The sequence below is a fragment of the Xylocopa sonorina genome, unplaced genomic scaffold, assembly GCF_050948175.1.
Source record: "Xylocopa sonorina isolate GNS202 unplaced genomic scaffold, iyXylSono1_principal scaffold0117, whole genome shotgun sequence".
NCBI classification, from domain to species: Eukaryota; Metazoa; Arthropoda; class Insecta; order Hymenoptera; family Apidae; genus Xylocopa; species Xylocopa sonorina.
Window position 1 is genome coordinate 486,639 of NW_027490188.1, and position 15,415 is coordinate 502,053.

The 15,415-nt window shown below is 37.5% G+C and overlaps 2 protein-coding genes across 2 annotated transcripts; both read right to left on the minus strand.

The window, feature by feature from the left end:
• Positions 1-12,571: 12,571 nt before the first annotated feature.
• LOC143432382 (uncharacterized) lies at positions 12,572-13,589 on the minus strand. Its single transcript, XM_076909072.1, has 2 exons — positions 12,699-13,589; positions 12,572-12,613 (listed from the first exon to the last, which is right to left on the minus strand). The coding sequence occupies exons 1-2, from the start codon at positions 13,587-13,589 to the stop codon at positions 12,572-12,574; spliced, it is 933 nt and encodes a 310-aa protein (XP_076765187.1).
• Positions 13,590-13,596: 7 nt separating this feature from the next.
• On the minus strand, positions 13,597-14,372 carry LOC143432383 (uncharacterized). Its single transcript, XM_076909073.1, has 4 exons — positions 14,349-14,372; positions 14,001-14,271; positions 13,833-13,919; positions 13,597-13,745 (listed from the first exon to the last, which is right to left on the minus strand). The coding sequence occupies exons 1-4, from the start codon at positions 14,370-14,372 to the stop codon at positions 13,597-13,599; spliced, it is 531 nt and encodes a 176-aa protein (XP_076765188.1).
• Between the last annotated feature and the right edge of the window lie 1,043 nt (positions 14,373-15,415).

A 15,415-nucleotide genomic window follows, 5' to 3' on the forward strand; every position in this document is an offset into this window, starting at 1 on the left:
AAGAATGGATACATACCTTTCTGTTATTATTATTTCATAAAGAATTATAATTGCAATTATACAGTTCATTACGATAAAAAATATTTCGCAGAAAATTCTAAATATTAAATTAAAGAATCAAGTAAAACATTTTTAATAATTACGAATATGAAAAATACTTGAACATTCCAATAGAAAGATGTCTAAACAGGAGTTAGAAAAGTCAAACATTCAATTTCAATTCCAGAATCCATCTATAAGAGGTAAAATGTTTTGAAAGCTTTAATTATAGTCTTTAATGCAAGCAGTTGGGCAGTATTTCAATTTTTAAGAAAATTGATGAAAGTCAACCATTTTGAAGTGGTCAGAATCTTTGTCGTTTGAGCAATAAGTGAATAACAAATAACTGCATAAAATCCAGGCTTAAAAATTCATGGATTAAATCCTATGCAGACTCGTTTATGAGCGAGTTACTAAATAGTAATCCACACTAAGTAATCATTTTAAAACTTAAACGATTACATGTGGTTTATCAAAAACTCTTCTAAAAGAACGGACGAAGCCAATAGAAATCGTTGTTGAAGTAAGCAAGTTCTAAAGTTCTAAGCAACGCGATGGCCCTTATCTGCCTATGTTTTATAGCAAGTAAGTTCTGAATTTCTATGAAATTCGATGGAATTCCTCACTACTAACGTTTCAAAGTAAGTTCTCAAATTCTCAGTTCTACGTTTAAAACTATGTGTGTTCTACATATCTATGTAAAGTATTGGTTCCTATTAGTTGTGACGGAAACCTATATATAGTAAGTCAGGGAAGCTCGAAGGGGTTAATTATCTAAATGCTTTAAGGTGTAAAACGTACTTCAATCTAAAGCGATCTATCGTTCCAAGGTATCCGCTCACGTACAACTTTTCTTGGGCGCCAGCTGCTCAGAAAGTAGCAAAGGGATAGACTACACGACCCAGGAAACCCTGGGGCGGAACAACCCTTGAAACTTCGAAATGCTCCTCTTGTCGACTACGCCTAGCCAAGTACACACACTCAGGTCGCGAGATACTGAAGTCACGGCATGTTTATTTATGGTCTCGACGTGGGTTTAACTAACAAGGGCTACGGGAAACTACGCGACACGCCGCGAATTACCGGGTATCATAACTCCCTCCATGATATACGATACAATATACAATATGCGACACAAGAAATGGGACGCTTTAGCGAATAAGCTCTCACGTTCTCTTCTTCAGGTTCCTTGAATTCGCTGGTGGTCCTCGGGTCTCCTGGATCCTCCTCGGGGCTCCTTGGTGGAGTGGGCTGTAGGCTTCGGTATTGTTCGGGTCCATCGATCAGTGGATTTCGGCGATTACCTCTTCTCGCCCCCTTGGGTGTCCCTGAGGGGTTCCTCCTGATAATTTAAATTGCGTAGCGCCTCGCGCGCCGCGCTCCCATGGCCCACCTGCAGGGCCGCTGGACTTTTGACTTCCCATTAGGGAGTTAAGGATGGTTGAGGACCTTCTCACATCCCAGAGCATTATAAAGCACAGAAGCAGATAAGCATAATGCGATGCATAGAGCTTTACAACCTTCTAACTTACTTTGAACTGTTTATATGAAATGCGATATTGCGGTGCATGAAGTATGACAAATTAAATGCTTCGGCACCTGGACACCTAGAAACGCCATCCCCGGGCAAGAAAGTGTAGGGTTCACACTCAAATCATGGGCAGAAGCTGATAAACATTACGTGATGCCATGAATATTACATCTCATCATAAAATATAGAAGTAAGATGCGCAGCCGCGTTTTACGAAGCATTGGAACTCTATTGCTTCTAAATCTTCAGATATAGAAACGATATTCCGTAGCAAGGAAGTGATGCATTTACATTCATTTGAAGAGTAGAGATGATATACACAACGCGTTGCATTGAAATTACATCTTATCATGTGACATAGAACTGATATGCGATATCGCGTTTTATAAAGAGTTAGAAATCTATTGCTTCGATGCGTAGACATCTAGAAACGCTATTCCGTCGCAAGGAAGTGTGGCATTTACATTATTTGAAGTGTAGACAAGGTATACTTAACACTTCGTAATGAATATTACATCTTACCATCAAACATAGAAAAGAGCTGCGATATCGCGTTTTAAGAAGCATTACAACTCTACTGCCTCGATACGTAGACATCTGGAAACGCTATTTCCTAGCCAAGAAATGTAGCATTTACATTCTTTTGAAGTGTAGACGAGGTAGACATAACACTTCACAATGAATATTATATCTTATCCTGAAACACAGAAATGAGATGCGATATCGCGTTCCAGGAAGCATTAGAACCCTATTTTTTCGATACGTAGACATTTGGTAACGCTATTTCCTAGCAAGGAAGTATGGTATTTACATTATCTTGACGTATAGACGAGGCATACATAACACTTCGCAGTGAATATTATATCTTATCACGAAGCATAGATATGAGATGCGATATCGCGTTTAAAGCATTAGACCTCTATTGCTCGATACGTGGACATCTGGAAACACTTTTTCCTCACAAGAAAGTATCGCATTTACATTCATATGATGTGTAGACGAGGTAAACATAACACTTCGCATTGAATATTACATCTTATCATGTGACAGAATTGAGATGCGATATCGCGTCTAAAGAAGCAGTAGAATTCTGTTGCTTCGATACGTAGACATCTGGTAACGCTATTTGCTAGCAAGGACGTGCGACATTTACATTCTTTTGATTGTGTAGACGAGGTATTCATTGCACATCGTAATGAACATTATAGCTTATCATGAAACACAAAAATTAGATGCGATTTCGCGTTTTAGGAAGCACTAGAACATTATTGTTTCCATACACTGACATGTGGTAACGCAATTTCCTAGCGAGGATGTGTGGCATTTACATTTTCTTGAAGTGTAGACGATGTATGCAACATTTCGCTATGAATATTATATCTTACCATGTAGCATAGAAATGAGATGCGATATCGCGGGTTATGGAGCATTACAAATCTATTGCTTCGATACGTAGACATTTGGAAACGCTATTTCCTTGCAAGTAAGTATGGCATTTACAATCTTCTGAAGTGTAGACGAGGTATACATAACACTTCGCAATCAATGTTATACCTTATCATGATACACAGAAATGAGAAGCGATATCGCGTTTTAAGAAGCATTACCACTATATTGCTTCGATACGTAGACATCTGGAAACGTAATTTCCTAGAGAGGAAGTGTCGCATTTGCATTCTTTTGAAGTGAATACGAGATGTGAATATTATATTTCATCATGAAACATAGAAATGAGATGCGATATGGCGTTTTAGGTAGCATTAGAACTGTATTGCTTCAATACGTAGACATCTGGAAACGCTACTTCCTAAAAAGGAAGTGTCGCATTTACATTCTTTTGAAGTGGATACAAGGTATACATGACACTTTGCAATTAATATTACATCTTATCATGAACTATATAAATGCGATGCGATATCGCGTTTCGAGAAGCTTGAGAACTCTATTGCTACGGTGCCTAGACATCTGGAAACCCATTTCCTTGCAAGGAAGTGTGGCATTTTCATTCTTTTGAAGTGTAGACGAGATATACATAACGGGTTGCATTGAATATTACATCTTATCATGAGACATAGAAATGAGATGCGATATCGCGTTTTATGAAGAATTAGAACACTATTGCTTCGATATGTAGTGTGACGTGGTGACGTCACAAGGCTTGTTCACCGACCCCCCTGCTTCGGTTGGACTAGCTCGCAGATCACTACTCATGCGAGAAGCGCGACACGGACAATCGCCATAGCTGTACTTGCGAGGAGCGTGAAATACGCGATGGTAGAACCTTTCTCCCCTGCCCCCTCTCCGTTCTTTTCTCTCTCTCCGTTCTACGGATTAGACTGACGAGCTGATTGAAAAAGCGTCCCAGGAGACACCCCTTCCGGCGGATACGAAGACTGCAGGTTCGCGGATGGGCTGTGCACCGTGGTAGCGTGACGGGCTCGACGGTGGAGGAGTCGGGAAGTGTGCAAGGAGAGACCCTGAAGCCCGAGGGATACGATCCAAGGCCCTGCAACTATACGACCGCTGCCATAGCCCACGGAGACGAACAGGATGGACTCCAGGTTTGAGAAGAACCTCCATCCCTCCCCTGAGCCCATGAAGTGGAAAATGCAAGGTGCGCAACGGAACTGCAGGTGAGCCGTGGAAAGCGCAGCGCGCGACACGCGCCGCAGTTCAAATAATCCAGAGGACCCCCTCTAGACACATCAGAGGGGGCGATCAGGGAAGATCGCCGAAATCCACAGATCGATGCCCCGAACAATACCGAAGCATGTAGCCCTACCCCACCAAGGAGCCCTAAGGAGGATCCAAAGGGATCCGAAGACCCCCAGCAAACCTATATAACGAGCTAGCCAGCATGAAGACAGCCTCTACTTCTTAGCGACTTCTTAGCGACTACTTAGCGACGACTTAGCGAAGACTTAGCGAAGACTTAGCGAGCAACCTAGGAAACGATTGTACGGAGCGATTTGGAGGAGAGAAAGAGAGAAAGAGAGAGAAGGGCAGAGCGAGATTCAGAATTGTTGGAAACGAGAGCGTGAGTCCTTATACGCTAAAGCGTCCCATTTTTTCCTGCCGCATTTCTGATATCGCGTATTGTATTTCGTATCGTATAACGGGTGGTGATCCCCGATCATTCGCGACGTGTCGTATAACATTTAGTAATCCCGCGTCGAGGCAATATAGAAGGAAGCCGCGAGTTCAGTATCCCGCGACCCTAATTTGCGCACTCGGCTAGAAGTAGTCGAGCGAAGGAGTATTTCGACATTTCGAGGGTTATCTTGCACCGGGTTTCCCCGGGTTGCGTGGTCTACTAGTTTTGCTACTTCTTGAGTAGCTGGCGCCCAAAGAGTCCCAGCCTCGCAGCTTCGAAATACTCCCTGGATAGGAAAATCTTTGTTCTGTACTTGGCGTTGGCGAATCCGCGGACGGTCGCATCCAGCGGATATTTTTTACACCCTCCAGATTAAACTCCTGTACACCCCTTTATTATTGGTTCTATATAACCCCTTTCTTGCGGATTGTAACGGGAAGACCCGTCACAGTAGACATCGAAGGACGCTATTCCGTTCCAAATATGTACGGGATTTACATACTTTTGAAGTGTTGAAGAGATATACATTACGCCTTGGATTGGTATAGCATCTTATCATGAAACATAGGAATGTGGTGCGATGTCACCTTTTATGAAGAGTTACAACTCTATTGCTTCGATACGTAGACATCTAGAAACGCTATTCCATCGCAAGGAGGTGTGGCATTTGCATGAAAATATAGAAACAAGATGCAATATCGCGTTTTATGAAGCTCTAGGACTCTATTGCTTCGAAACATAGACATCTAGAAACGCTATTTCGCAGCAAGGAAGTGTAGGATCTACATTCCTTTGAACTGTTGACGAGATATACATTATGTGTTGCATTGATATTATATCTTATCGATGGATATAGAAATGAGAAGAGATATCGCCTTTTATGAAGCTGCAGAAATCTTATGCTTCGAAACGTAGGTATCTAGAAACGCTATTCCGCAGCAAGGAGGCGTGAGATTCTCATATATTTGAAATGCTGACGAGATATTCATAAAGCGTTGCATTGATATTACATCTTATCATGAGAAATAGAAGTGTAATGCGATACCGCGTATTATGAAGCATTAGAACTCCATTGCTGCAATACTTAGACATTGCGAAACGCTATTCCGTCGCAAGTATGTGTGTGATTAACATTCTCTTGAAGTATTGGCGAGATATACGTTACGGGTTGCTTTGATTTACATCCTATCATGACAAACAACTACATTGCTACGGAATAGTGTTTCTAGATCCCTACGTATCGAATCAGTAGGGCTCCAATGCTTCTTAAAACGCGATAATGCATCTCATTTCTATGTTACATAATAAGATGTAATTCAATGCATCGCGTTACGCATATCTCGTCAACATTTCAAAAGAATGTAAATGCCACTCTTCCTTGCTAGGATATGCGTTTCCAGATGTCTACGTATCGAAGCAATAGAGTTCTAATGCTTCTTTAAACGCGATATCGCAACTCGCTTCTATGCTTCATGACAACATATAATATTCATTGCGAAGTGTTATGTATACCTCGACTGCACTTCCAAAAAATGTACATACCACACCTCCTCGCTAGGAAATGCGTTTCCAGATGTCTACGTATCGAAGCAATAAGACTCTAATGCTTCTTAAAACGCGATATTGCACCTCACTTCTATGTTTCATGATACGATATAATATTCATTGCGAAGTGTTATGTATACCTCGTCTACACTTCAAAAGAATGTAAATGGCACTCTTCCTTGCCAGGAAATAGCGTTTCCGGATCTCTGCGTATCGATGCAATAAAGTTTTAATGCTTCTTAAAACGCGATATCGCATCTCATTTCTATGTTTCATGACACGATATAATATTCATTGCGAAGTGTTATGTATACCTCGTCTCCACTTCAAAAAAATGTAAATGGCACTCTTCCTTGCCACGAAATAGCGTTTCCGGATCTCTGCGTAACGATGCAATAAAGTTTTAATGCTTCTTAAAACGCGATATCGCATCTCATTTCTATGGTTCATAATAAGATATAATATTCATTGCGAAGAGTTATGTATACCTCATCTACACTTCAAATGAATGTAAATGCGACAATTCCTTGCTAGGAAATAGCGTTTCCAGATGCCTACGTATCGAAGCAGTAGAGGTCTAGTGTTTCACAAAACGCGATATAGCATCGTTTTTCTATGTCTCATGCTAAGATGTAATATTCAATGCTACGTGTTATGTCTATCTCGTCTACACTTCAGAAGAATGTAAAGCCCATACTTCTCTGCTACGGAATAGCGTATCCAGATGTCTATGTTTCGAAGCAATACAGCTCTAATACTTCATAAAACGCGATATCGCATTTCATTTGTATGTTTCATGATAAGATGTTATATCAATGCAACGCGCTATGCATATCTCGTCTACACTACAAAGGAGTGTAAATGCTTCGCTACCTTGCTATGGAATAGCGTTTCTAGATGTTTACATATCGTAGCAATAATGTTCTAATGATTCTTAAAACGCGGTACCGTTTTTCATTTATGTATCTCATGCTAAGTTGTAATATTCAATGAATCGCGTTACATATATCTCGTCAACATTTCAAATGAATGTAAAGCCCGCACTTTCTTGCTAAGGAATTTCGTTTCTAGCAGTCTACGTACCGAAGCACTGGAGTTCTATATCTTCATAAAAAGCGATATCGCATATGATTTTTATGTTTCATGATAAGATTTAATTTCAATGTAACGCGTTATGTATATCTCTTCAACATTTCAAAAGAATGTAAAGCCCACACGTTCTTGCTGCGGAATAGTGTTTCTAGATGTCTACATATCGAAGTCCCAAAATAATAGAGTTCTAATGCTCCATGCAATGCGATGGGGCATCCCAATTCAGCATTTCGAATTAGGTAAGCTGCAATCTTCTAAGCATAGCATTACGCTTTTCTGCTTCCACACCTGCAAGGAATGTGAATTCTACTGTTCCATGCAAAAGCATGACACTTCAAAGATTCTGCGCGTCAAAGTAATAGAGGTCTAATGCTCCATGCCATGCGATGGTGCATCTCATTTCAACGTTTCAAATTAAGTAGGTTGGAATGTTCTATGAATAGCATTATGCTCACCTGCTGCCACAAGTCGAAGGAATGAGAATAATACCGTTCCATGCAACGGAATGACGCTTCATAATGTCTGCGTGTCATTGCAATAGGGTTCTAATGCTCCATGCAATGCAAAGGCGCATCTCATTCTAACATCCAAAGTAACTATGCTGTAATCTTCAATGCGTAGCAGTATGCATATCTACTTCAAAACTGTATAGGAATGTGAATTCTACAGATCGGTGCAACAGGATAGTGATTAAAAGTGTCTACCTCTGAAGGTAATAAAGGTCGAATGCCAATGCAATGCGATGGCGCACCTCATTTCAACTTTTCAAAGTAATTAATCTGAAACTTCATTGCACAGCATTATGCCAATCTGCCTCTAGAATTCTAGGGAATGTAAATTGTACACTCCCATGCAAGGGGTTGGCGCTTCATAGTATCTGCATATCAGAGTAATAACGTTCTATCTACCGTTCAAGCGACTGTATACTTCACATTTCCTTAAAGTGTAGAAGCAGATAAGCATAATGCGATGCATAGATCGTTACTGCTTACATTCTTCGTAAAGTCGAAAGGCATCATATTGCATGGAGCAATAAAACCCCATTGCGTTGCATTGAAGACACTGCAAGGACGCCATCTCGTTGCAGGCTACTGTCGAATTCACATTCTGTTGAAGTGTTGTAGCAGGTATGTATAATGCGACGCATCGAGCATTACAACCTAATTACTTTGAAACGTTCAAATTATATGCGTCATAGCGATGCATAATACATTAGAACGCTACTCGTTGAAAACGCAGACACTGAAACACCATCTCGTTGCAAGGAACTGTAGATTTCACTTTCTTTTGAAGTATAGAAGCAGATCGGCATATTGCTGTGCATAGAAGATTGCAGCCTACTAATTTGGAAGCTTTGAAATAAGATGCGTCATCGCATTGCATGAAGCATTAGTACTCTATTGCTTTAACATGCAGACATTATGAATGAAATTGTAGAATTCGCATTCGTTTGGAGTGTAGTAGGAAATATGCATAACGCAATGCATAGAACATTAGTGCTTACTTATTTTGTAACGTTGAAATGAGATGCGTCACTGCATTGCACGGAGCATTGGAACTCTATTGGTCTGAAACGTAAACACGATGAAAGGCCATTCCGTTGCAGGAACTGTAGCATTTACATTATTATGAAATGTAGAAGCAGGTAAGCTTAATGCGATGTCTAGAACATTACAACATAATTGCTTTGAAGCGTGAAACTGAGACGCACCATCTTGTTGCACACAATATTTCTTATTACTTACGATGAATTATAGTACCGACATGCTCCATCTTCTGGCAAGAAAACTTTCCAGCCGTTCACATTGACACGTAGACACTCAAATACGACAACCCTTTTCGTGGAAACTTAGACATTCCTTTGAAACGTAGGACTGTGAGGCTGCATCGCGTTGCATGGAAATTTAGAAAGTGCTTACTATGAAACGTAGAAATGAGGAGCGCCATCATGTTGCATAGAACTTTGCATCTTACGTACTTTGAATCGCCTATGCTGATAGGGACCATCACTTTACATAGATATATAGAAAACACATAGCTTTAAACGTTGAACTGAGAATTTGAGAACTTACTTTGAAATGTTGATAGTGAGGCGCTCTATCAGATTTCATCGAACATCAGAACTTTCTTACTATGAAAAGCAGGCAGATAAGGACCATCGCGTTGCTTAAAACCTTAGAAGTTGCTAACTTCTCTCGTACTTTTAGAAGAATTTTTGATAAACCACTTACATTTCACGTTTTCAATATTTTTGTATGTATGCGAGGTGTAATCGTTTAAGTTCTTAAATGATTACTTAGTGTTGATTATTATTTAGAAACTCGGTTAAAAATGTGACTGCATAAGATTTAATCAATATGTTTATAAGCCTGTCATTTATGCAGTTATTTGTTCGTCACTTATTGCTCAAACGGCAAAGATTCTGACCACTTCAAAATGGTTAACTTTCACCAATTTTCTTAAAAATTAAAACACTGTCCAACTGTTTGTATTAAAGACTGTAATTAAAGTTTTCAAAATATTTTACCTCTTATAGATCCATTCCGTTATTGAAATTGAATGTTTGACTTTTCTAACTCCTGTTTAGAACACCTTTTTATTGGAATGTTCGTAATTATTGAAAATGTTCGTTTGGTTCTCTAATTTAATATTTAGAGTTTCCTGATGAATATTTTTTATCGTTGTGAACTATGTAGTTGCAATTAAAATTCTTTATGAAATAATAATAACAGAGAGGTATGTATTTTATCTTACTATTTATAAAGAAATATTCAGACTTGTTTACAATCTAATGGAATTTAATTACCTTCTTTTATTCAAATTCGCAATGATAATCCTCCATAGTTCAACAATTTAGTGAGTTGTCCTCAGGAATCCGCAGCTCAGTACTTATAAAATGGACGACAAACGAACAGCCTAACCAAACGTAATCAAACCGATTTTTCAATACTAATGGTATCATGTTTAACTTATCTTGCAAACTATTCAAATGGCCTTCGAACAGTGTCTATTCACTTCCTTCCACCATTGTTTACAATACGTATGTTTCATTTACTACCAATCCGTAAGTATTATCGCCTTCCTTTACTTTTTCTAACCTTCAATGGCTTCATATTACAGGTCTTTGAACACGTTTTAAAATGCCCTATCGTATTACGGAAGCATAAACATATTAGTTCGTTTTAAAAAATGAAGGTAACCTTCAAATTTCCAACATACCTCCAACTCCCATTTGTACTGTGCAATTTTATATCAGCAAAAATTTATATGAAATTTATAGTTTCAAGGATATTTGAGGTGCTAATTATTTCTGCCCACCCTGCATATTGTTATGGATGTGTCCAACAAGGCAACGATGAACAAAGTTAAATTTAATATTACGATGTTTAATATATTTGTTTTTCTGTAATTTAGCCAAAAAACTATAATAAAATATAATAAGATAATAAGATAAGATAAGAGCCGTCAATATTGAATGTAGAATATTTCTTTACTCTGCTGACCGAATCAATGGAAACGCTAAGTAATGTGCGTGCCTTTCGAAACAGTCAGATGCAAATTACGATACAACGTTTCGAAGAAATGGTACGTGTCACTCTTTTTTAATTTCCGTTTTTTTAATCAAAGGAAATTTGATTGAAATATCCGCAAAATTTAAGGACAAAAAAGTTATTATAATCTTATGCAACATATATGATGGTGATAAAGGATAAGTATGTGGAACTGAAAATAGAAGAAGAGAATAGAATTGGACCGAAATGGATATAAAACAGAAATTTATATCTATACGTTCTATTCTATGCAAAAGCAAATATTTCAAAGAAAAAAAATGTATTACTTACAAATTACTGATGTTCGTAGGGATCTCACTAATTCAGACTTCTCGTCTTGCAGAACTAATCATTTATTTAACATGGAAAGGGGTCGAGGAATAGTAAAAGGTTTTCATATTTCATAGCCTTATTCGATACGTCAATTGGATCACGTAAAATATCGGACACTAATTCCATCTACATCTTTAGAACTTAAATATATAATTGCAACAACATATTTAATACCGTCTTAATAGCATGTTTCTAATTATTTACATCTATGCCTAATAAATATATGTTAATCAAACAAGCTGCTTTACCAAAGAGTAAAAGAATCTGAGGATTACAAATTTGAGCATTACATAACAAAAGTGCAATCCATATATAATGTTACATGTAACAAAATATGAAGACCAAAAAGATCATACATAAGTTGAATCCACAATGCGGACATAGAGATACGGAAAAGGCAAAAAATCCAAACAATAATTAGCAAAGTTCAAAAAGGGAGGAGTGAAAATTTATCTCCCTGACGATAATAAGAAACAGGTCTGCTTCATGCACTACTACAATCTCTCAAACATCCAGCGATTGGCACGTCAATGACAACGGATGGAACAAATTCCGCGGTAGAACTGTGCTAATACACTGCACCTACTCAGTCTCGTAACGGTATACCCTTAGTACTGGGGCGACACTCGTAACAGGGCACTATTAATGCACCGCGACATAGCACACGGGCTACATGGCCATTGCAATTACACTATTAGCTCACCATAACTACACGCGTGGTAGTGGCGTAGACTGACATTTACGAATGGGGATGCTGTTTCTATAAAAATTATAAACGAATATGAAAAATGACCAAACTAAGCAAGTTATTTATTTTGATTCCAAAATAGATACACCGGCACGAAACAAAGATACAAGAACTCGATTTTATTATTTTCTATAAACTAGCTCGATACGGCGATTTTTCCCATAAAGTCTTTAATTACTTTATCATAAAAATGTATACATTTATTTTATATATATTTTCTTCAATTCATCGTTACAAATTCATGCAGTTGAGGGTTATATTCAGTACGATGACAGCATGTTGTTTAAGAAATTACACAAGGCGAAGTTAGGGACGCAACAGCATGAATTTTTATTTTATAAGTAATACTAGCTGTACCAGTTCACACGTTGCTGTCTCTGAACGAAAAGGCAGTTTTAATACCTCAAATATAATTTATTAATGATCAAATGTATACATATGTCATGTATAAATATGTCATTTGAATATAACATATGTACAAAACATAGATATACATAGTTGATGGTAGAATAAGCATGCTTCTTCACTTGTGATATTAAACAATATTGCAAACGAATTTCAATTGAACAATAATATAAGTAATTATTAAATATCATCATGAAATGAATGATATTTGATGATTGATGGTGAACTTTATCTTAGTAGTGCTTGTAAATATACAACATTATTTGTTTTCCTATCTGGTGCAAAAATAAATAAATTTGAAGGTTTTCCAATTCGAGAACACCCAACGCACAGCTGTCCATATGAGAAGCATGGATTTACCAAATTTAATCCACATACTTGCAATGATTGTCCCTGTGCTTTGTTAATGATCATTGCAAAGGCTAGTCGTACCGGAAACTGTAGACGTTTGAATTCGAATGGAGTATTCGTTGGTATTATGGGATTGCGTGGTAGCAGCACATGTTCCCCTTGATGTTTTCCCTTTAAAATGGTTGCCTCAATTATGTTATTTATTAATTTTTTTACTGATAGCCTAGTCCCATTGCATAGTTGCGATGGATTTATATTTCGTAGAAGGATGATTGGGGAACCAATTTTCAAAGATAAAATATGTGGTGGCATTCCTTGTAGATCCAATAAATTAAAAAATTCTGTTGGATAATTAACTGATTCATCGTGATTGACAACAGTATCTATGGATTTATATGTTGTTTCTTCATCAGGTATATCAATTTGAATTGTGCAGTTTATTAAATTCACATCAATGTTTTTGGCTGCCAATATAGCACGCTCACTAACCCGTTGATTATTTTTATAATTCTGCGATAAATTTGAAAAAGCTTTGGCAATCAATTCATCAGTGGATTTTACAATGTGACAAAAGTTTTCTGGTAATGTAATACAGTGTGTGGATTGATCCATTTCCATTTTACCATTCCCAATATCTAATAATTGTTTCGCAAATGGTTCAGAAGATTCATCTTGTTGTAATTGAACACGCATATTGGCCTTTAAAGATATTTTCTCCACATACCGCCATAACACTGATGATTTGAGACATGCATTCAATTCATCTGCAGGTACTGAACGTGGTATAACTGGTAAAGTTTGTCGAAAATCATTAGCTAGGAAAATGAATGCACCACCAAAGAGCTGCTTATTTCCTCTCAAATCTTTTAATGTGCGTTTCAATGATTTCTTGTGTGCCATGGTGCATTCATCCCATATTATCAAGCTGACGTGATCTTAGTACTTTTCCCATCCCAGAATATTTGCTAATATTACATGTTGGAGTTTCAGTTACCTGCATATTTAATGGCATTTTCAATGCTGAATGTGCTGTTCGATCACCGTCCAAAAGAGTTGCTGCAATAACAAATGATGCAATAGCAAGTGCAATATTATTTTATGATCTTATTTTTGCTAGAATAATTAAAATAAGAAAAGTTTTGCCAGTGCCATCAGGTGCATCTAAGAAATATAAACCACAACTTTTGTTAGATATTGCATTTATAATTGTGTCATATGCTGTTCGTTGTTCTAATACCAATTTCGGCAGATTAATTCAAACAAATGTTTGTAATTCATTAACATCGAAGTGCGTTTCTCGTTGTACATCACGATCGAAAATGTCATTACCAGATCTATTTAGAGTAATCATTCCCAATTCTGTCAGTGACTTGTTGGCTATTGTCAAACATACATCCTCAATTAAAATCAATACCTCATTGTATATATTTGATGTACATTGAATGTTGGGATTAGCATTTAATCTACGCATGCGATGTAAAATGTCTTCACTCATATAGTTTTTATATTTTTCCCAAAGATCCTTTGGATTAGCAGGAAAACATGTAGTTAGTATGATGTGTACGTATCTGCTGTGGTTGAGCTGTATTAGAAGCATCACGAGTGAAATATCCCAATGAGCATCGTTTTCCAAGAGATTTCATTTCTGGCAAGCCTCACGACATGTAGCACATACATGGCCATTGACCGTTTTTAATTCTTAGAAAGATGTTGATCCACAAACATTAATTAATAATAATCATAGGTAAAATCATTCTGCGTTATTTGGATGTACAGTGTGCAGACGACCCAATGCATTTGTGGAATATAAATTAGGTGTCCTTGTACTGTTTTACCCTTTTTACGACGCTGAAATTTTCTTGTTGATGTATTCCACATAAAATAAGTTGGTACTTCAGAGTACAGTAGTGTCCTTGCAACGGTATCATTTCTACATAATGTGAAAAATTCAGTTAATGGTGTTGGCGGTGGTGACATTGCTCTTGCACGTATATTTTCTGATGTAAAATATACACGCTGTCCATTTCCAAAATGTACTGCTAAATGAGCAACCGTTGGATATCGCTCATGAATGGAAAATGATAAAATACGCCATGCAACCTCATTACTACATATTTAACGTCCCAGTTGATATTGGGTGACTTCATCGTTAGATGCAGTTGTATTTTCCACTCCAAACACTGCCATATCGCTTCCTTTGTTCACATACTTGCAAATATATTTTATAGCTTTCACTGAATTGCAGTACTCAACATTTATGTGTGCGTTATACGTTTTTAGTAGTAATGGAGAATATGGTACTACCCAATGATTATCAACATCAATAGTATTGTTGGGTACTTTTAGTTTAATGGATTTTCCACCACCTTCGGTAGATCGTCGTCGATAGAGTAGATATCCATCAACCCCTGTAATACTTTCAGCAAGTAAGTCTCTAGGATACCGCTTTGTGCACTTTCCATCTGATATGCATGGTGAATTATTATTTAGTGAGCGACATGGACCATGAATCATATTTTTTGAGACAATATCATGCAAATCTTTATCAATTTCAATGTCTGGTATTTCTGCAGAGATGATTTCATCAATTCTGTTTGGTGTTATCTTTCCCATCATCCATATTAAAATATGCGCATGTGATAAACTACTTTCTTTGCCATTCAATGGAATACATCCAACAGCGCGTCTCTCCAAATACATAGTGTTTGACAATAAAATCTATTAAA